At 37.7% G+C, this 24,656-nt stretch overlaps 1 protein-coding gene across 1 annotated transcript; it reads right to left on the bottom strand.

The window, feature by feature from the left end:
• Nucleotides 1–5,199: 5,199 nt before the first annotated feature.
• Nucleotides 5,200–20,557, bottom strand: npffr1l2 (neuropeptide FF receptor 1 like 2). The gene is made up of 4 exons (XM_078789188.1): nt 20,533–20,557; nt 17,993–18,332; nt 12,861–12,960; nt 5,200–6,381 (listed from the first exon to the last, which is right to left on the bottom strand). The coding sequence occupies exons 2-4, from the start codon at nt 18,324–18,326 to the stop codon at nt 5,424–5,426; spliced, it is 1,392 nt and encodes a 463-aa protein (XP_078645314.1). The 5' UTR covers nt 18,327–18,332; nt 20,533–20,557; the 3' UTR covers nt 5,200–5,423.
• Between the last annotated feature and the right edge of the window lie 4,099 nt (nt 20,558–24,656).

Here is a 24,656-nt window from a genome sequence, read left to right as displayed (position 1 = left end):
GCCAGTGGCTTTCTCTCCAGTGCTGGCATTGCAGTTGCTTATACTCACTCCTCTGTTAGTACAACAGCAATCGTGAGCTCAGTTTCTTCATCCTCATTCTCATTTTCATGAATATTCCGTCATTTTCTGGTGCAACACAAAGTCAGAGCCGAGTACAAAACAATCAAAGGAGTACTTTTTAAATATTTAACAGAAATACTGAAAACAGCATAGCATTTGCACGGCACAACAGCGGCATAATGAATCAAAGAAAGATGATTTTATATATGAAATTACGGTGCAGATAGTCCAGAATTGACTTTATTAAGTAAACATAACATAAACATCACTTTTAACAGATTCATACCAAAAACATGCATAACATAGGACGCTATTTTCATCTTAAAATATAGTTATAGTAATCTATTTTCATATTGAATGGAGATGTATGAGCAGGCCAGGGAACGTTTAACAATGCATTTTGTTTTGATATCATGCCATTCACATTTTTAATTTACCTTATACATTTGAAGAAATTTTTGTTTTTGTGTTACTACCCCAACCTTCCATAAGTGGGTCAAAAATGACCCGGTCAGGTTGTTTTCTTGAAATATCTTTGTCATTAAATTTTTTGATAATTTCATATTCCAGGTATTCCTCAAAAAACATGTTTTTGATATCATGCCATTCATATTTTTAACTTACCTTTTATAAATTTTAAGAAATTTTAGTTTTTGTTACTACCCCAACCTTCCATAAGTGGGTCAAAAATGACCCGGTCAGGTTGTTTTCTTGAAATATCTTTGTAATGAAATTTTTTGATAATTTCATATTCCAGGTATTCCTCAAAAAACATGTTTTTGATATCATGCCATTTACATTTTTAACTTACCTTTTATACATTTTAAGAAATTTTTGTTTTTGTGTTACTACCCCAACCTTCCATAAGTGGGTCAAAAATGACCCGGTCAGGTTGTTTTACTTGAAATATCTTTGTAATTAATTTTTTTAATCATTTCATATTCCAGGTATTCCTAAAAAAACGCGTTTTTGATATCATGCCATTCATATTTTTAACTTACCTTTTATACATTTTAAGAAATTTTAGTTTTTGTGTTACTACCCCAAGCATTTTCTATGGAATCCAATAGGAACCTTTGATTCTTATCAACTTATCAACTCCTAAATATAATACTAAATATCATACAAGTGATTATTCCTAACCAAAATTGTCATAAAAACGCATTAATTCTAATATGGGTCATTTTTGACCCACTTATGTTAGAGTGTAGGGTCCAGTCACTCATGCATCTAAGGGTTAAAGGGGACCTATTATGCTCATTTTTCGTCCCTATTTAATGAGTTGTGGACTCCTATAGAGCAGCTACACACAATAACCAGCACAGAGTTCTTCCAGAATCTGCACCTATTCAGCTGAATTTCTTTGGATTTTGTGCTTCTCGGGAAAAGGGATGGGTTTAATGTATTCCACCCACAGAAATTAACAATAAACGGCGATTTATCTTTTAAAATGTCCGCTTTAACCATACAGCCATGTGTTGGATCCAAAATTCGATACAGAAGTAGCGACTGGACATTTGAAGTTTCTCAAGAAAAGAGGTTACTTCAAGACGTCTTTCAATGGTAATTAGCTTTAGCATTTTAGCATCACATCCTTTTTTTTGCGGGACTTAAAGCCCATAATTGTGGTGGGAAACGGCTATTAGCAAACCCCCGTATGCACACTCTATAATGCTACACAGACTTTTGCTCCATGAATTAAACAAAATAAACACATGACGCTGATAAACTGTTATTACTGCTTGCTCTTCCGACTCTTTGACACAAGTTAAGTCACGTTAAAAAAAACTTCAGCAAGTTTGTCGGCTATTCCAGCTGCATACTGGCCTCCTCCATGTTCATGAAACATGAAACAATGCATTTCTTTTGCTGGTAGGGAATCAGGAACTCCAACGTGGCGTCTTTAGGAATTGTAAACAAATAGCTTGGCATGGTTTAACACGAGAATACAACATTTTAAACTCCATTTATAGGTCAGAAAAGTAAATAAAGCATTATAGTCGCATCAAAGACAAAGTTGTGTTTCTTTATGAAACAATTGCCAATAACAGTAACACAAGTACATGCAATACAAAAACATACAACATGAATAAATTAACAACATTTATGAACATTTAAAGAAATACAGCGGTGCCTTGGTTAATGTCATGAATTTGTTCCACTTAAGGTCCGACTTAAACCAGAACGGACTCTAACCAAAGCAAATTTTCCCATAGAAAATCATGTAAATAAAATTAATCCATTCCATATCTACAAAAATGATAACACAAAACACATTATAGACAATAATTAAAGTTTTACATTGTAATTACAAATGACTAATGAATGGACAACATGTTTTTGTACTCATGCCACAATACAATCTATCCAGAGAGGCTTTCTAGAATGTACAATTTTGAAAAAAAAAAAAAATTAAACATAATATATTTTACATCATTTTACCAGTAATGGACAAAAAAAAGGACAAACAAGCATATAACACCAAAAAAAAAAACAAAACATAGCGCTCCCGTCATATTGATGAATGTAAAATCAATTTCTGCACCACATGTGCACAAGCGCCATGTGCAAACAATGCATGTATGCATAATCGGAGTGTGTTTTATTCATCTGAATTAGTAAACTTAAAATAAATATTAGAGTAACAATCACATTCAACCCGAAAAATCTCCCGCTTTTGATAACAAAAAGTAACGTACACAGTCTGTAAATAAATAATGACTCTCACTGTCACAAAAAACGTGCACAGCTAAGGTAACATTATGGTGACCAGACATCCTGTTTTCCCAGTACATCCTCTTGTCATCACTGTCATTTTATAGGTAGGATATTTCAATGAGGTAGATCAGTGTCTGACACTTTTTCTTGGCATACAGCAGGGGTCTCAAACACGCGGCCCGCGGGCCAAATGTGGCACACAGGACACTAGTTTGAGGCCCCTGCCTTGATATATATAAGTTTATGGTATCATGTACGCAGAAAAAAATATTACGTTTGATTAATGTTCATGTTAAAGGTTACATAACTGTTAATAGTTATCCTCCCTATGCGTGTGGAAGTGGTAAGTTTTTGGCAATTTAAGTTGAAAGGAAATAACTTGAAGGCTACCGTTTAGGTCGCTAGCTCTCTAGTTTGCGAGTTAGCATGCGTCTCAAGACCCTGCAGTTGCGCAATATGTTGTAAATAAAAAGAGTATAAATGTGACTATAGTCGTGTTTTGTCATGTCTACAGGGCTCTAATAATGCTTTGTTCATTTTAATCTGAAAAAAATAATTTGTCTACCCACCAACTATAAGTGGTTTCTTAAGTTTTTATTATTATTATATTTATTTATCCATTACTGATTGATTGATTTTCTTTATTCTTGATTTGTTTATTTATTTTTCATCTTATTTTGTGTAGAAAAATAAAAATTAAGATATTTGAGAACAGTGGAATGTTTTATCAGAGCTTTTATTGTAGAAAATCGAAACCAAAGCAAAGTTTATTCATTTTTCTGTTTTTAATAAATGTGTTTTTTTGGAAAACCTGATGCGGCCCAGTCTCGCCCAGACCCTAAGTGGCCCAGTGGCCCCCCAAGTAAATTGAGTTTGAGACCCCCTGGCATACAGCTTATAGTCATCTCATTTATTTAAACTCAATGTTTGTCTGCTGTGTTTGTTTACGATACAATGAATAATGCGGCTAAAATTTAAGAACCGATACTTGAGTACAATGGTGATATCAACATGCGAAAAATACATAATTGCCTGCTTTTTCAAGATTTTTTTATTTAATTTTTTTTTTTTAATGGCTTCAGCAACTTCGGCTGAACACACATCGATAAGCCAAGGAGTCAAAGTCATATGTGGAGATATTTTGCATCCAAAATAACAACAACAATAATAATAATAATAATAGCTGCATAGCTAAACTAGGCTAAACTGACTGATCTTCAATAAAGTCGGCCATTTAAAAAATACATCGGTTCTGCTTTTGAATCGTTATTGTGGTATCAAATATGTATTTTATAATTGTGGAAATTCACCGGTATCGACTGAAATTCTGGTATTGTGACAACCCTACTTTTTTTTATACGATGTTTTCATGACCGTATTCTCGAGCGAGATGCTAACCTGCAGTTGCTGCTGATGCTGCGTCATCAGTCCGTAAACGAGGTAAGTAATGAGGTGTCAAAAAAGCATGGTAAGTTCTTACCATGTTACTTCACAATTTACACTCGGAGTGGAGGTAGTTTGGCTGTTTTTTGTAGAGGTCGTCAAGTATTTTTCTATGAACTATGTATGCAAAGTTGTGTTTAGGTTCATATGAAGGAGGGGTGGGCAAACCTTTTGACTCAAGGGACACATTGAGTTAAATAAAATAGTCCAGTAGGCCAGAAAACACGGTTTTAAGTCCACCTGCAATTATTTGTCTTATTTTATCTGTAAGAGTGTGGGAACGATATTGGCTTCTGACAAAGTGTGTACGACAATGAGTGCTCCTCCTCGGGCAGGCAAGGTTGAAGGACGACCAGACATGTAGCTAGCTTGTATGTTTAATGTGTATATTAAATACTTTGAAAGCCGGATTCCACACTTGCCGGGCCAGAAGTGGCCCCAAGGCCATGGTTTGCCTAACCCTGAAACTGGTACAACGTTCGCATATTGACCCGACTTGCATGTCATGTAGCTAGCTTGTATGTTTAATGTTTATATTAAATACTTTGAAAGCCAGATTCTACACTTGCCGGGCCAGAAGTGGCCCCCAGGACATGGTTTGCCTAACTCTGATCTAAAGTCTAAACTCAGTTATCCCATGCTTGATTCACTGAAACGGGCACAGCGTTCGCATATTGACCCGACTTGCATGTCATGTAGCTAGCTTGTATGTTTAATGTTTATATTAAATACTTTGAACGCCAGATTCTACACTTGCCGGATCAGATGTGGCCCCAAGGCCATGGTTTGCCTAACTCTGAAACTGGTACAGCGTTCGCATATCGACCTGACTTGCATGTCATGTAGCTAGCTTGTATGTTTAATTTTTATATTAAATAAATTTGAAAGCCGGATTCTACACTTGCCGGATCAGATGTGGCCCCAAGGCCATGGTTTGCCTAACCCTGATCTAAACTCTAAACTCAGTTATCGCATGCTTGATTCACTGAAACTGGTACAGCGTTATTTTATCTGTATGAGTGAGGGAACACATTTCCACTATCGATATTGGCTTCCGACAAAGTGTGTACGACAATGAGTGCTCCTCCTCCGGCAGGCAAGGTTAAAGGAGGACCAGTCATGTAGCTAGCTTGTATGTTTAAAAGCCGGATTATACACTTGCCGGATCAGATGTGGCCCCCAGGCCATGGTTTGCCTAACCCTCAGTTATCCCATGCTTGATTCACTGAAACCGGCCCGGCGATCGCCTTCCCCAAGTTGTCACAATGATTGTTTTTTTTCCCCACGGCTGACATTTCGATGCCTTGCTCAGAACTGCTTCTCGCACCCGTCCGCCCCCCCCTTGCGCCCAGGTTCAGCACGGGTTTGTTGTTGTGATTGTGGATTCTGTTTCTCAGTCCAAATAAGAGCCGGTTTTTATGTCCGTCGCTATCTCTGCAGTTGGGAGCTTCAAAAGGCGTCGGTACACTTTCTTTCCGAAAACATCCCGAAATCCTTCTCCACATTTTACTCGGTACCAGACAGGAAAAATTCCTGGACCTGCACACCACTTGGAATCCTCTTTTAAAGTTGTCATTGTAGTAGCCGTAGACTACGGGGTTAATGCTGGAATTAGCAAAAGCCAGCCAATGAGCAAAGGGGAAGATGTAGCTAGTCAACAGATCTATCTGGTCACTTTCCAATCCGGCAAAGTCTGCCATTATCATCAGCGTCCAAAGTGGTAACCATGACAACATAAAAAGCAAGGTCACAAGAATAAGCATCTTTATCGCTTGTATCTTTTTTTGAGAAATGACTCTCTGGACGTTGGCACCCTGCGGCCTTCTATTTGCAAAACCGGGTGAACACAGTTTGACCCCGATGCAGCCATACGTCACCGTGATGATCATCAACGGGACCATGTAGATGTGAGCAAAGAGAACCACTGTGTAAACCTTCGTCATTTTTGGGTTGCCGAAGTTTTCGTAGCAGACGTATACGGGCATTGTGTGGTTGAAGTCATCGTTGCAGACCATGTTGTGGAAAGAAACTTCCTCCACAGTCAACGCAACCGCAGCTGGACACATGATAGCCATCGCTAGCACCCAGATTAACCCAATAGCTGCCTTAGCAATGCATAGCGTCGCTTTGGGGTGCAGAGGGTACACGATGCAGCGAAATCTGTCGGTGAAAAATATAAAATATTATATTCCATAAGACAAAACAATTTTCAAAGACGATTTAAGCAATTAAAAATAAAACAAAAATACATTGACTGGGCGGCACGGCGGGCGAGTGGTTAGCGCGCAGACACGAGTTCATCACACAGCGACTTAACACAGCAACGACTCAAAATGTGTACCAAAGAAATATACAATAACATATATAATAACAATATATGTACCAGTGTGATTTGAGGGGTTGGTGCGAAGGCCACACAGCTAGGAGACCCGAGTTCGATTCCCTGCTCGGGCATCTCTCTGTGTGGAGTTTGCATGTGTTCTCCGGGTACTCCGGTTTCCTCCCACATTCCAAAAACATGCTAGGTTAATTAGCGACTCCAAATTGTCCGTAGGTATGAATGTGAGTGTGAATGGTTGTTTGTCTATATGTGCCCTGTGATTGGCTGGCGACTAATCCCAGGGTGTACCCCTGCCTCTCGCCCGAAGACAGCTGGGATAGGCTCCAGCACCCCGCGCGACCCTCGTGAGGATAAACGGTAGAAGATGAATGAATGAATGAATACATTGACTGATTGTAGAACAGTAGATTCCCACTTTCATGATAGTTATGGTTCAATCACCCCCTAAATCCTACTGCTAGCTTGATGTTAACATTAATTTTGCATCAATATGTGCAATAACCGCGCAGTAATTATTATATTCGATTCAGCTTCACAACTCTCCCATGTCTCTCTTCAATATGCATCACATATGACATGCATTTTAAATAGGAATATGTATAGGTACTCATCACTAATGAATGATAATGTAACATGATGGATGAACAGATTACCCCTGCAACCCAAGTGAGGATAAGCGGCATAGAAAACAGATGGATGGATGTATACATCTCACCAACAGCCACCATTACCTCACAACAATTCGCACTTCAAAAGCTCTGCTTCTGTGTTTTTACGAGGTTCTCCTGAGCTCCACGGCACCAACGGTGCTTCTGACAAAGTGTGTACGACAATGAGTGCTGCTCCTCGAGCAGGCAAGGTTGGAGGAGCACCAGCGGTGCCTACTCTTTGAGTTCATACACGGTAAGTCTATCCCAGCTGTCTTCGGGTGAAAGGCGGGGTAGACCCCGGACTGGTCGCCAGCCAATCACAGGGCACATATAGACAAACAACCATTCACACTCACATTCAAGAAATCAGAGTACCCGGAGAGAACATGCAAACTCCACACAGAGATTGCAGAAGGTGGAATTGAACCCTGGTCTCCTAGCTGTGAGGTCTGTATGCTAACCACTCGACCGCCATGAAGCACACTTTATTAATTTATTATCTTTATTAACTCCTATAACCACTATATTAGAAAGTGGTGCTCCTTCGTGGAATCACAACACAGTGGGCGTGCCCAGTGGCGGGCTGCGTGTGGAATGAATTAAACAGATCATTTTGGTGGAAAGCATAAATTCAAGGATATATAGCTGGAATAGGTGCAGATTCCGGAAGATCTAGAGCAGGGTCTCAAACTCAATTTACCTGGGGGCCACTGGAACTAGGGTCTGGGTGACGCTGGGCCGCATCAGGTAAAAAAAAAAAAAAAAAAAAATATATATATATATATATATATATATGGAAAAAATATATATATATATAAGGAAAAAATATATATAATATAATAGTCTTCAATGCTTCTGCTATACCCTCCACTTTGGTTCTTTGCAAAAGCTCGGATAAATCATTGAATTATAATCAATTATTATAAATTATTTTTTATTTATTATTAAAATTTATTATTAAATTATTAAATAAATGTTTAATATTAATTTTGTTTTTTAAATAAGATGGAAAAATAAATAAGCAAATCAAAAAACAAATGAAACAAGTGAAACAAATGAACAAATTAATTTTTATTTATTATTAAATTATTAAATAAATGTTTAATGTTAATTTTTCTTTTTTGACACAAAATAAGATGGAAAAATAAATAAGCAAATCAAAAAACAAATGAAACTTTCATATCAAGGCGGGGGCCTCGAACTAGCGTCCCATGAGTTTGAGACCCCTGATCTTGAGTGTTTTCTGTAAGGGTTATTGTGTTTAGCTGCTCTATAGTACTCCACAGCTCAAAAAATGAGCAACTCTTTAATCATTCTAATCTACAGTATATCTAATTATACTATCAACTTATCCAAATCCTCCACTTTTCATGGAACAAAAGGATGCGGTAGCCCTCACCTGACAGTTTCACCAAATTATTTAGGAATCCAAAAATTATTAAATTATTTAGGAATCCACAAATCTCACTGTCGGAAAGAATCTCAAAACTAAAATGTCAGTTCTTCCTAAAATGAATTACGTATTTACTACGATCCTGTCACTTTCATATTTTTACCGTGGCTCAACTGCCTTATCACAACAATATCTCAATTCTACTAGAAAAATACCAAAGTACGTATAAAACTATCAACATTCTAAAAGCCCAAAACTCAAGGAGGGTTGTTTGAGGCCAAATTTGAACTATATAACCTGTCAAGTCAATCATTCTTCATCACACAGGCACTCTGCAGAATTACACCTTTCATTCGTCCTATTGAGCAAACAATGAAAAAGGATACCTGCTTTCAAAACATCTCTATAGCCTCAGCTCTCACAGCTTGGTGGAACACAATTTGTATCAAAGGCTCCAAGGTTGCACTGTCCACTCACTCACCAATTGGAAATAACCCAGACATCACAATAGGAAAAACCATTATACTTCATATCATAGGCACACAAAGGCATCATCATCATCTCCACAATATTGTACAAGACATCCCTTTTCAAGAATTAATATGTTTCATATTTTTAACAGTCAATATATCTCCAATATTTACACTTCAAATGTAAAGTATATGTATGGGCGGATGATTGCACAAACCTGTACTTCTGTATAAGTGACAGGATCAATAAAGGGCCATCTCATCATCCTCAATCATTACAGAGGAATGAAAATTTCCAACATGCTGTAGATGAACTATTATTAAGGCTATAAATATTTCTGACACTGACACTGCCATATCTACCAAACAGGACCATCCCATCGACCAAAATATAGATTTTTGGCGTCAAATATGTCAAAACAATTCAAGACTACACGTCCGGCTTCTGACAAAGTGTATACGACAATGAGTGCTCCTCCTCGGGCAGGCAAGGTTGAAGGAGGACCGGCGGTGCCTACTCTTTGTTTGTGTGCCTTTTTTCAGGAGCACTTTAAACACCAGGCCACATCAAATAACGAAATTGTGTTGTTGTTCTTTTACTAAATATGACACCGATATATGATATGATATGATATATATGATTACCGATTGCACTTATTAGTGTAATCTGTAATCTGCCGATTGGGGAATAAGGAGGATAGTCTGCTTTACAAATGGAACACCTGTCATCACACAGCGACTTAACACAGCAACGACTCAAAATGTGTACCAAAGAAATATACAATAACATATATAATAACAATATATGTACCAGTGTGATTTGAGGGGTTAGTTTGAGGGCTAGTTTCCATCTAGTTATTCTTCTTTGTACGTTTCCACTATCGATATTGTGCCAAGATTGTCTGCAGTTCGTAAATGTGGTGGCCTCACGTCCGGCTTCTGACAAAGTGTATACGACAATGAGTGCTCCTCCTCGGGCAGGCAAGGTTGAAGGAGGACCGGCGGTGACTACTCTTTGTTTGTGTGCCTTTTTTCAGGAGCACTTTAAACACCAGGCCACATCAAATAACGAAATTGGGTTGTTGTTGTTAAATTTTGTATTTTGTATATTTAAATGTTGTAAATATGATATGTTTTCTGGCACTGTACCCCTCAGTTTTTTGGATCAAAGTCACAGATCACCGATTACACTTATTAGTGTAATCTGTAAACTGCTGATTGGGGAATAGGGAGGATAGTCTGCTTTACAAATAGAACACTAATCATCACACAGCGACTTAACACAGCAACGACTCAAAATGTGTACCAAAGAAATATACAATAACATACGTATATAATAACAATATATGTACCAGTGTGATTTGAGGGGTTGGCGCGAAGACCACACAGCTAGGAGACCCGAGTTTGATTCCCTGCTCGGGCATTTCTCTGTGTGGAGTTTGCATGTGTTCTCCGGGTACTCCGGTTTCCTTCCACATTCCAAAAATATGCTAGGTTAATTGGCAATTCCATAGGTATGAATGTATGAAATTTCAACACTTGATGAAAAACCACAAGTGATGCATAAAAAAACATAAAATATTTGTGGGATTTCTAAAATTGGAATATGTATGCCATATATTTTACCTGTATTATCATGTATTAAGAAATTCTTATCGACTCAATGGTGAATTTGTAGGGCCATGAATATGTGGGAATCCACTGTATTGTAAAATTAAAGAGTGTGTACAAAATGTGTACTTATATTCAGGTGTACAAATCTCACCGAATCGGAAAAAATGCATTCACAGTCTTGCCGTCAGATGTATAAAACTCCACGTACGTATATTCCCACATGCTTTTTCTTCATATATTAAAGTGGTGAAAATTAGCACGCATGCTAACCCCCGTGCCACCAACCTTTGCCGGTGTTTATTGCCTTTCAACCTGTTTTGTTCGGGAGGAGGCGGTTTAGTGTTTATAATGAGAATGGGCTTCATTTATACCGGTGTACTAAGTCATCACTGGAAGACTATTATCGCTCAAACCTAATGTGGAAGGGGCGTTCCACAATGCGGAATGACAGCGTGCAGACTCTGAGTGAAGACGCGAAGCACGTTTATTCTTGTACCCAACTATTCTCAACACACATGACATACGTACTAATGGCCTTAGTGTAAACAATGACAAAGTGTCATAAAAAAATATCTACATATGCAGTTGGAATTGCATGGGTGACTACATCTTCCGTAATGACAAGCACAGGCATTACAATTTGTTGGAGATTTAGTAGCAATGTGTGCAGAGGCTAACATCCTGTAAGCAAATGTAGCCAGTTTGTTATTAATAAATAAATGCGTTTTTACGATTTCAGTATATTTCATTATATGGGTTAAGGTTTGTATCTTTTTATACAAAGCTCCGATGTGTAAAGCATTATACAGCACCTGTTGTGCGTTTCAGGAATTAAAAAATGCCTTAAGGGCTTCAGTGCATATTCAGTCACCTGAGAGTATCACATTTTCATATTTCGTAATTAGTTGGCTATTTTTTTTACTTAATTATCAAATGTAAATAAAATAAATCCATAACAAGTTTTTATTTAATTACATCCTAAGAAAGTGAAATTCATTCATTTTGTACCGCTTATCCTCATGAGGGTCGCGGATGTGCTGGAGCCTATCCCAGCTATCTTCAGGACTGGTGGCCAGCCAATCACAGGGCACATATAGACAAACAACCATTCACACTCACATTCATACCTATGGACAATTTGGAGTCACCAATTAACCTAGCATGTTTTTGGAATGTGGGAGGACCCGGAGAAAACCCACACATGCACAGGGAGAACATGCAAACTCCACACAGAGACGTCCGAGGGTGGGATTGAACTTGTGTCTCCTAGCTGTGAGGTCTGCGCGCTAACCACTCGACCGCCGTGCAGACCGAAAGTGAAATTAAATTGAAAAAAACATCTAAATGAAACACTTCATGTATTAGCTTGTCCTCAAAGGACTGTCTATATCAGGGGTCTCAAACACGCGCCCCGTGGGCCAAATGTGGCCCGCAGGACACTAGTTTGAGGCCCCCGCCTTGATATGAAAGTTTAATGTTAGTGCGGCCCCCGCAATTTTGATATGGATGCTGTATGGTATCATGTACCCAGAAAAAATTATTACGTTTGATTAATGTTCATGTTAAAGGTTAAATAACTGTTAATAGTTATCCTCCCTATCCGTGTGGAAGTGGTAAGTTTTTGGCTATTTGAAAGGAAATTTGTTAATTTTAATCAGAAAAAAAATAATTTGTCTACCCACCAACTATATGTGGTTTCTTAAGTTTTTATTATTTGCTGTTTTATTATTATTATTATATTTATTTATTACTGATTGATTGATTTTCTTTATTCTTGATTTGTTTATTTATTTTTCATCTTATTTTGTGCAGAAAAATAAAAATTAAGATATTTGAGAACAGTGGAATGTTTTATCAGAGCTTTTATTGTAGAAAATCGGAACCAAAGCACCGAAAAAGTTAGTATATTTTTCTGTTTTTAATAAATGTGGGGTTTTTTTTTTGGAAAACCTGATGCGGCCAAGCCTTGCCCAGACCCTAGCTCCAGTGGCCCCCAGGTAAATTGAGTTTGAGACCCCTGGTCTACATGCTACACATTCTCATCACCAATGGATTTTTATACATTTGAATAAACATGTGGGAAATGCCGTACGCATATTTTTGATGTGTACGTTTGGTTTATACATTCACGTTCTGTCAAAAGAAAAAGTATCAGCAACATGTTTACCAACCTTTCAACAGCTATCGCCACCAACGTGAAGACCGATGCAGACACAGACACACCCTGAACAAAACCGCTCATCTTGCACACCGTGTTGGAAAAGGGCCAACCTGTTTAAAAAAGGAAAGACAATAGATTTCAAAATGGGGCGGGGGGAGTGGTTACTTTAAATAAAATAAGCCATACCGACGTATAAGCCACACCCACTAAATTTTGAGGAACAAAACCATCTGTACACCAGACTATAAGAGATAGGTCCACATCATAAGTCATTTAAAAATTGTGTCATTCAATATAACAGTCTGTTATTTTACAAAGAACACTAATCATCACACAGCAGCTTAACACAGCAACGACTCAAAATGTGTACCAGAGAAATATACAAATAAATATCCAAATATCAAGTGTCCATCTGTACATTATTGTATGAATGCTGAAAGGAGTCAGCCATTTTTCATCTATTTATTCTTCTTTGTACTTCTGATTCATTTCTGATTTTGATGCAGTGTCTGAATGCTGATGCTATTGTAGTAGGCAATTTTCATCCATTTATTCTTTTTTTCTACTTTATACCTAAAGCTACTAACTTGTCTTATAATGTTCGCGGTACATTTGACAAGACAGCGCTGTGCAGGCTTGTATTAGATAGATAGATAGATTATTGTCATTGCACAATAACACAGCAGTGAAATTGCCAATGAAATCTCGTTTCCTGGCTCCCGTATATTAATAAATAATAATGTGGAGAATAAATAGATACATCAGTCACTTTTGCATCAGGGGTAGCATAGCATGAGCTCTATTTTCCTTGAAATATATTTCTGTCTTATTGCATGAAGTCATCATAAAAAAATGCGTGCTATTTACAATATAACACAGACAGTGGTAACAGTAACCGATTGACTGCCGCACTAACTGGCCACAACATTAGGTACACCTGCATCAAACACACTGCCTGTATGGTTATGGTCGAATATTACATCTCTCTTAATGTATTGCAGTATGCACGTTGTGATCTTAAACTTGTTCCGTACATGGTGCAATTCACAAGAAAGCTGTATAAAGCTTGTTGTGTCACTGCTGGTGTTTTTTTTTTTCTTTTTTCGTCTGATCTCTTCTCATTCGGCTGCTGAGATAAAGTCAACTGAAAAACTTTAAACAGTTCTGAACACACAGAAAAAAATACAGTTATTTCCCTCTTTACTATCATTGCAGCTCAGCATCACAGATCATTAAAAAAGAATGAAATAATAAGTCTTACAGATCATTTGAATAAACATACACTGTACACATATCGTGGGGTAATAATAAATATAGCAACTTCTGATCCAGCCATGTCAATTTCAATGTACCGATGGGAAGCCTGACCCATTTCCGGTTCGACCACGGTTATTTCGCACATAGGTGAGGTGTTGGTGTCTGCCACCCAGTAGCCGACTGGAACTCGGCTCACAGTCGGCGGTATAATTTTCTACTGATGCCGTAAAAAATCTCGAGATCTTCAGTAATGAGGCAATATATTTTTTGTCATCCTTTCGCCGTTTCCTCAGTTCCTTAAAAAAAGTAGCTATCGCCTGTTCTAGAAGCCAGAAGTCGGTAAATTATGTAATTGTCTAATTTGCATATAATGTTGCCAAATGCAGTAGGTTAAGAACATAACCCGGTAGTCGAGACAAAAAAAAGTACGTAAAAACACCTTAGTTACCTATTGAATTATTGATTTCTGGTTTGTTAGTATTTTTTTTTATTTTATTGTATTTTCCCATCAAACGTTGGCAATTGAATTTTTTTTTTGTTAAACCAGCACAATTTAAAGGCAAATAACAAATGATGCCGTGTTTATTTCGTTAACATGACTCGGTGTGGTTGCTGAGTAGCACCCTCTTCTGGTAAGTACATGTAACAGCAACTTATCAATGACTTACATTTGACTATGCTGTTGTTCATTGTGGGACACCATTGATCATCTTGTATTATTTGTGCATGTGTGAAATTGAACTGTTGAAATATGATTGAAGTATTGATACTAATCGTGTTCTAGACTTCTTCTTTATTACTATTATCGCCCAAACCTAATGTGTAAGGGGCGTTTCACAATGCGGAATGACAGCATGCAGGCTCTGAGTGAAGACGGGAAGCACGTTTATTCTTGTACTCAACTATTCTCAACACACAGGACATACTAATGGCCTTAGTATAAACAAGAGTGTCATAAAAAATATCTACATATGCAGTTGGAATTGCATGGGTGACTACATCTTCCTTGATGACAAGCACAGGCAAGGTTTGTAGCTTTTTTATACAAAGCTCCGATGTGTAAAGCATTATACAGCACCTTCCTCTGCACTGTTTGGAAGGGCAGTGGCTTTTTACAGTGAAAGCCACATGAACATGATTAGTATGAATACTTCAATCATAGAAAATTGCAAAACAGCATTTCATCTCATAGAATAAGGATAATTAATAGAACAACAAGCCCAGGATTGCAAGGGAAAAGCTTGTTACTGATCTCAGAGTATTGGAGGCCGGAGTCACCATGGAAACCACTGGCGCCACAGTTTGCTGTTATCGACTGATATCCAGCCGTGCCCTCCAGCATGAATACAAGACATTTAGAAGTTTGCCAATGAATATGCGGATGATTTAGGGAAAGCATGTGGCAATGTGACAAAGTCAAATTACTGAAAAAAAAAAAGAACTCTTTGGTACTAAGTCGACTTGCCATGCTGAATATGCTTTAAAGGTTGTTTCTCTGCAAAGGGTACAAGAAGACTTCAGTGCATTGAGAGGTCAGTGGTTCCTGAATGCTTCCTAACCTCACCTTGAACACTAAAGATCTGTCCGCCAACTAAACAAACATACGGCCAAGACAACAAAGGAGTGGCTCAAGAAGTATCACATTAAGGTACGAGCTCAGATATTTTCTCATATATAAAATATAATATAAAGTATATAAACTCATATATACCCCCAAAATGTCCGTCCACACGAATGGAGTTTAAAAAAAAAATAGCATTTTGGCCAATCAGAAGCCAGCAAAAGCTGACTTGGTGGCACATTAGAACGCATGTGTTCATCAATATAGTAAGATACAATAAATCGATGTGGGGTTTCTGTTTTTTTGTTTGATTGATTGATTACCTGACTGATGACATATCACCCCTGAAACATTACTGTTGGTGTAACCCCAATTGTCGCAGCAGATATGTCAATAAAAATGAAAAACAATTAGCGCTCAACAGTCCAAATTACGGGTGCGCCTGAACGCCTGACACAGCAGAAAGGAGACACAGCATGAAGTTGTTAATTGCTCTGTGTGCATTCGATGAGCAGAGTACGTTGTATGATGTATGGGAGTGGGACCCCCCCCCCCCCAAAATGAGGCTTTATCATTAGCTGTATGTATTGCTTTATAATGATTATTGAACTTTCAACTTCCAATATGACATGAATATGCAGGCTTTAAGGGGACCTATTATGCCTTTTCCACGTTTCTGGCCTATAAATGTAGTTAGAATGTTGTATTATCGTGTTAAACTATGCTTAGGTTTCAGATAATAAGGTTTGGAAGGGAGTGAATCGATTTCGGAATTTTTTTTAAAGTTTTTTAAAACATCGGTAGTCCCACAAAAATGGTGTAATGACCAAATTTCCTTTACCGATGTTGTATCAACATTAACGTGGACCTCGGTTACCACTCTTTGAGTTCATACACGGTAAGTTAGCTCACGAGCTAACCACTTTTCAAGTCGCTCACCAAAGTGTTTAGTCATTTACTATCAATAAAGTGATCGGCAGTAGTCCAGAAGTCCTTGGGAACACTTGGGAGTGTGATCAATAAGAGCAGAGTAAGCATGCCTGCGGGTGGGCCATGTATGTATGAATAAAGTAAAATAGACTATTTGGGAAAAACAAAGACATACAGTTGGAATAGGTGCTGATTCTGGAACATCTAGAAAGCTTTCTGTGCGGTTTATCGCATGTAGCTGGTCTATAGGAGGCACATCTCAATACAAAGGGCCAAAAATGAGTATAGTAGGTCCCCTTTAAACCAAAGCCATAACGAGTGGACAAAAATAGTGAAGCTTAAATTCAACCTATTGAAATAAAAAGCTAGCAAAACTAAGCTAATATGAGCACACCTATTTCGACTACAAAGCCCTCTAAAAAAAACTCATGCATGAACAAGTACATTGATGATAACATGTAATACTTAGAGTATTTTGCCTTATTTTGATTATTTCAAACATTACCGGAACATTGATTTCACAGACCCAATGATCGAAACTCACGCTAGCTCCATTTTAGCTTTTCCAACACGAACGCTGAAAACCAATCTGTCGAGCGTTTTCCAAAGTTTAATAAGTGACCTGTTATGCTGATTTCTCTTCCCTTTGTATTGAATTGTGGACTCCTATAGAGCAGCTACAAACAATAACCAGCACAGAAAGCTTTATAGTTCTTCCAGAATCTGCACCTATTCAGCTGGATTTCTTTGGATTTCGTGTTTCCTGTGAAAATTGTCCGTTTTAATGTATTCCACCCACTCTGCCGTGGACTAAATTGTCTACTATTAACATACAGTCATATGTGTTGGATTTAGAATCCGATCCGGAAGTAGAGCCTGTACAGTCCGAAGGTCCTCAAGAAAAGAGGTTACTTCAAGACGTCGCTCAATGGTGACTAGCTTTAGCATTTTAGCATCCAGTGTGAAATACAGTTGACAGATTAAAACAAATGTATTTCGATGGAACTCCAACCGTTTTTGGTTTCCACTCTAGATCCTCATTTTTATTGTCTTACTACGTCCTTGCCACCTTCACACAATAATTTTTGCATAAACATGCTTACTAATTCATGATCATTAACACAATTGGCAGATGTTTTGTGGCATTGAGCTTCTATATTCTATCCCGTTTAGAATAATGACTAAAGCTGAATTGTATGGGGAGGGGGAGTCTTTGCCTTGCTCAAGGGCTCCTCTTCTGTATTCAGGAAGCAGATCAATCTCGAGCATCATATGTCCGTATTTCTATATTTCGTTCTTGACAGGATTTTTAAGCTTCAAATTAAAATGAGTTGCTACCGTCAATAGTTTCAAACTTCTTGCATCACATTAGTGTCAGAGTGACATTTTATTACCTGTAATAAGGTTGTCCACAAGTGTTGTAGGGATGCAGAAGATGCCCACCAGAAGGTCACTGACGGCCAGGTTTAGGATGAAAATGTTAGTGACAGTTTGCATACGACGGCTTCCCAGAACGATGAGGCACACAAGGATATTCCCCACAACACACAGCAGGAAAATTAAGAGGTATGCTAGAATGTAGCTTGTAGCCACATACCATGTATGTGGATAATAAGGTAATAAAGTAATATTGTTTGTGGAATCAAACAGGCTGGTATTGGAGGTAGTGTTAACTGATCCAAGTGCCATCCCCACCGTTTCTTCCGTGAGGTTGTCCAGCATCGCCATTCTTTCCTGGAAAAAAAGAAAAATGAGTTGCACAGGTGATGTTATATACATATGCTGTATATAACAATTTGCTCTTTAGGTTCTACAATTTGGAATTCCAACACAGTTTTGCTGAAATATACAGTATATCTAAAAAGTTGAAGAAAAACTGCAGAGTCAAGGTTATGACTGAGCTTATTCATGCTTGAAATAAAGCGTCTTCAGTGCTGTCATTGCACTGTGTAGTCCTGTCATGCTGTCGGTGGTCGTTGTTATTATTTAGGACAATCAAAAATAACACGGTAACTCATTTATTTCAGTAATTACGATATTTAACGTGAATTTAACGCATGCGCACCAGAGCAAACACCCCGCACACTGAGTTTGCAATTTTTATGAAATGTTTTATGACTATTGCCCAATGTTTTAGGTATTTTCTTTTGTACATTTCATGAAGTTGCATTGAGGTAAATCAGGGGTCTCAAACACGTGGCCCACGGGCCAAATGTGGCCCGCAGGACACTAGTTTGAGGCCCCTGCCTTGATATGAACATTTAATGTTAGTGCAGCCTGCGCAAGTTTGATATGGATGCTGTATGGTATCATGTACCCAGAAAAAATTATTACGTTTGATTAATGTTCATGTTAAAGGTTAAATAACTGTTAATAGTTATCCTCCCTATCCGTGTGGAAGTGGTAAGTTTTTGGCTTTTTAAGTTTAAAGGAAATAACTTGGAGGCTACTACTTGGAGGTCGCTAGCTCTCTAGTTTGCGAGTTAGCATGTGTCACAAGACCCTGCAGTTGCAAAAGTTGTTTTGTCATGTCTACAGGGCTCTAATAATTCTTTGTTAATTTGAATCTGAAAAAAAAATGTTTACCCACCAATTATGTGTGGTTTCTTGAGTTTTTATTATTTGCCGTTTTATTATTATTATATTTATTTATTTATTACTGATTGATTGATTTTCTTTATTCTTGATTTGTTTATTTATTTTTCATCTTATTTTGTGTAGAAAAATAAAAATTAAGATATTTGAGAACAGTGGAATGTTTTATCAGAGCTTTTATTGTAGAAAATCGGAACCAAAGCAAAGTTTATTCCTTTTTCTGTTTTTAATGAATGCGTTTTTTTGTTGGTTTTTTTTTTTGGAAAACCTGATGCGTCCCAGCTTCGCCCAGACCCTAGCTCCAGTGGCCCCCAGGTAAATTGAGTTTGAGACCCCTGAGGTAAATGTTTAATAATAATTCTTTCTGAATGTTCCTAAATAGGCTTTTTTTACTCACAAACATTCAGAATTTTCATAAATAATCAAAAATCTTATTTTGAGCTGACACAAATAAACAAAAACATGTCAGCGTGAGAGGTCTCACTCGCTCACGTTTTGTATTTGCTGAATGTTTGTGGGCGAGTTTATGAGCTAATAGTAAAAAAAAAATAGTAATACAAATAAAGCTTGCTGATTGGCCCGTAGTTCCATAATTGATATACTTTTGCATAAAATTTGATGTAATTATCGTTGTAGTTGTACATCGAAACGTTTACCACAAAGATATTTTCCCTACTTATTATGGATTAAAAACCTATTTCTATCTGCGATTAAATGTGATTAATTGTGAGTTAACTGAGGACAAACTGCGATTAAATCGCGATTGATTTTTTTTTTTCAAACAATTGCATATTTTAATCGATTGACAGCCTAATAAATACGTACAATCCGGTCAGGTCATTCATCTGTGAAATTAGGCATATTTCAGATATAGTTGCAAATGGTGATTATTCATGATTAATTAATCTGTGATTTCTCTGATGAAAATCTTTCATCATTTGACAACCCTAATTCATTCACAATTTGTGCATGGAACAAAAACAAATGAAATTCAAAGAGGAACGTGTGTTCACGTTCGTAAGTAGAAAGAGAAGTTGGCGTTAGTACTGAGATCGTGAAAACGCAAATGTATACGTAAGACATGAAGGGAAATTCCAGGTTTCGAGAGTAATGTAAGTACAAGCGTAATTAAGGGTCAGAATGCATGCTGAGTACAATAATTATCCGTGAAGGGGGTAAAATCATGCCTCCTGACACCAAACCAGAGGGTCCGTGAAAGCGGGTGCCAGGTTTAATAATTCTAGAGTTATAGGTGAACTGGAAGTGGAATCGCCAAACGATCTAGGTTAAGGTAGGTTGAACCGTGTGGCAGAATGGATGATTTTCGAGGTCTACATACCAGAAATGTTTGTTCAGTCCCCTCCATCAGGTAAGCACCACTCCTCCAAGGCCAGTTTGACCACCAACAGTTAATTCTATGTTACGTTGTAATTTCCTTTCTGTTGGGAAGAGGCGCCTGTAATAAAAAGCAAATGGGTGCACCTTTAGATCTTGAGAACTTTTAGATAAAGCTGCTTCTTCCATGATGTACGATGAAGGGTCAGGTTGGATCGGGATTGGGGTGGTGGTAGTAAACAGCTGCTTGAGCCCCTGTGTTGTTTTTTTATGTGTGGGGGTTCTACAGTACAGTGATCTTGGTCAATATTAATGCAGATAGGAGTGCTGCAAGGCGGCTGAAATGTATAAATCTGCTTAAGTTACATGTGACGACAGTGCCTTCCTAGCCTGAGGGGTCAACAACTCTAGCACTGCCTTCATTTTCTCCAAGTCCGCCTCAACACAATCTTTTCTCAGAAGGTAGTCCAACAAATGACAGAACATTTTGTTTTACCAGATGTACCTGTTTGACCTGCTAATCTCAGGCAGGCGGTACAGGTCACACAAAACCCGGACAAACAGACTCAGGGACAGCTTCTTTCTCAAAGCATCACTGCAATGAACAATCATTAACAATCATAAATGAACATTATTTATGTTTGCACTATTAAAACACACACCTCACTGTTATGTACAATAAGCTTCAATTGTGCAATACTGGACTTATGTCGAATAAGTTAATTCAAGTGAAACAAAATTTTGGTTACTGCAATTCTACACCTTGTTACTCCATAGGTTATTGTTTTTGATGTACATATATTTGCACTTTAAAATTTAGATTGTTATGGTAATGGTTTTATTTCATTTGAACATGCATCAGATTACAATTGAATGCATCACATAATCAGTTCACAGTTGCACATGTCCAAAAGGGAGTAGGAAAAAGCAAAGCTTATTAAATCCTACTCCTCCATCTGGTACTTTTACAATCAGTAACTGTTAAATTTGTTCACTTCCTGCTTTCCTAATATAGTTTAAGTGTTTTTTTTTTACTTTATTTTACTTTTATTTAATTTTTTGTCACATACCAAAGTACACAATGACATAATAAATACCATAGTAAGTATCAATATAGTGATATATATAGCACATCATGACTGGTTCAAGACTCTTCATCCTTGTATTTAGCAAACATCAACTGCTTGTATTGTTTCTTGAATTGGCTCATCGTTGTGCATTGTTTGATTTCCTTACTCAATCCATTCCATAGTTTGATTCCACATACTGAAATGCTATGGCTTTTTAACGTAGTCCTAGCATAGAAGTGTTTCAAATGTACTTCTTCCCTGAGATCATATTTCTCCTCTCTTGAAGAGAAGTATTAGATGACATTTTTAGCTAATTGTTGTTTTTAGCCTCATGCATTATTTTAGCTGTTTGAAGATGAACTATATCAGCAAGTTGAAGTATTTGTGATTTTAGAAATAAGGAGTTAGTATGTTCTTTGTAGGCGGCATTATGAATTATCCTTACTGACCTTTTTTGCAGTACATTTAGCCAGTGAAGATTGCTTTTATAGTTATTAGCCCATATTTCCACACAATAATTAAGATAGATGGTAGAACCCTTATTCCTTGTTTTATTTTCATAATTTTCCTTATTCTTATTTTAACTTTCTACACCGTGATTCTGATTCTAATGTTGTAATTACCCACTGTACATACGGCAGAGGAGATAGCACAAGCACTCAAGGAAGTACTTGAACAGAGGGTTTTAAACAACAACGTGATGTGTGCATCACGACTGATAATGGAACAAACCTGGTGAATTGTCTCTGGATGATTGGACAACAGACAGGCAGTGCAGGCTGCAGTTCTTCCAACTTGGTAGGGTGGAATATTTTGTGCATCATGTTATAACGATTTGCGTATATCATTATGCTAGAAAGGAAATATTGAGATGTAGAATTTGCTATTTCAATGCTGTATTTGTGATTCGTGATAGTAATTCAATTATAATCAAGCATTTCAGTTATTGCTGTGTGTGTGTGTGTGTGTGTGTGTGTGTGTGTGTGTGTGTGTGCCTGCGCGTAAGGAGACAGAGTGGGTATTAGTGAGTGTGTAGAGCTCTTAAAGGGGACCAATTATGCTTTTTCCTCTGTGCTTGAACTTACTTTGATGTGTTCTTTCACCCATGTTCAGTAATCCTTTTCATATTATTTCATTTCCACTACCATCAGCTCCCTTCTTCCCACCTCCATTTGTGTATCATACCTCCTTGCGCTTCATAACCACATGTTCTACTGACTCCTCATCTTGATACTCTTAACAAGAGCCAGCGCCATGCTTCCCCAGCACTAGCAATGTATTGTTATTGTCATGGTGGCATGCTATTATGCTAATTTTTTTCGTCCCTTTGTATTGAGTTGTGGACTCCTATAGAGCAGCTACACACAATAACCAGCACACAAAGCTTTCTATAGTTCTTCTCGAATGTGCACATATTCAGCTGTATTTTTTTCGGATTTTGTGGGTCTGTTTTAATGTATTCCACCTCCAGGCACGTTTACTCCACTGTGGTTGGTCACACTCGCAAGTGCTTAAAATTGACTGTGTGGCCTACATGCTAACCATACTCATTCATTCATTTTCAACCGCTTTTTCCTCACGAGGGTCGCGGGGGGTGCTGGAGCCTCTCCCAGCTGTCTTTGGGCGAGAGGCGGGGTACATCCTGGACTGGTGGCCAGCCAATCACAGGGCACATATAGACAAACAACCATTCACACTCACATTCATACCTATGGACAATTTGGAGTCGCTAATAAACCTAGCATGTTTTTGGAATGTGGGAGGAAACCGGAGTACCCGGAGAAAACCCACGCATGCACGGGGAGAACATGCAAACTCCACACAGAGATGGCCGAGGGTGGAATTGAACCCTGGTCTTCGAGCTGTGAGGTCTGCGCGCTAACCACCAGACCGCCGTGACGCCGCTAACCACACTGTCCCTTAATAATAAAATAGTTTCCATAAACACTGAATTTTGTGTTCATTTGTGTTGTCATTAGCTAACATTGAATTTTTTTTTATGATCTGAAACATTTAAATGTATAAAAAAAAAATCAGGATGGGCGATTATGTTGTCACACCACTGTACATCTTTTCACACATATACCAATTACAGTGGCTATTCGTACCCTGCTCTCACACACATGGAGTCGCCAATTAACCTAGCATGTTTTTGGAATGTGGGAGGAAACCCACGCATGCACGGGAAGAACATGCAAGAACATGCATTATTGATTTTAATAAGTAAACTTAAATATATTACCTAAATCGTTTTGGGTTTTTTTTCAAGGATTTGATTTTTTTTTGAAAATTTGAACTACAATTAGCGTCTCACTGATGGTCATGCATGGATGCTGTGCCTATCAGGATTCAAAATGTTACCTGAAGGCATGATGCAAATACGATCTAAAGATAGACCTCCCCGTGGAAACAGATAATGTCACACTCATCAGGGAAGAGTGAAAGGAAATTCTGCTAATTTAACGCAGCAACGTGATCAAACTGAGTTGTACCAATCAGAGAAGTCCTATACAGGGTGTGTAAATTATTATTATAAGTTATTATTTTACTGTCCAATACCATACTATCAAGAGTAATGTAATTAATTACTATTTTTAAATGTTACATTTAACATGCATTGTTTTTGTTATTTTTTTTAAACATTATTCTGACCTTAACACGTCAACAGCAATGCTCAGTTCCAACATCTCCAACTGCGTCCTCTCCACAACCATACAATATGTCTTCATTCTCAATCAATCACACGCAAAATGTATTCATAAACATGAACACAAATCATGCAGGTTGTTACATTATGTACTGAAATGTTAAGCTCTCAACAGCACACATCAGCGATTTGAAGGTTTTTCCACACAAAAAGCTAATTACATTAATTCTGTGACTAATTAAATTACTTTTTTTGAACAAATAAGCACTAGCTGTATGTAATTTATTTTTTAATGGGGACCTATTGCTCATTTTTTGATCCTTTTGTATTGAGTTGCGGTCTCCTATAGAGCAGCTTACACACAATAACCTGCATGGAAAACCACTTAGATTTTCCAGAATCTGTACCTAT

The sequence above is a fragment of the Doryrhamphus excisus genome, linkage group LG3, assembly GCF_037039965.1.
Source record: "Doryrhamphus excisus strain RoL-2023G ecotype Guam linkage group LG3, RoL_Dexc_Guam_v1.1, whole genome shotgun sequence".
Classification (NCBI taxonomy): Eukaryota; Metazoa; Chordata; class Actinopteri; order Syngnathiformes; family Syngnathidae; genus Doryrhamphus; species Doryrhamphus excisus.
This window is presented reverse-complemented; position numbering and strand designations above follow the sequence as displayed.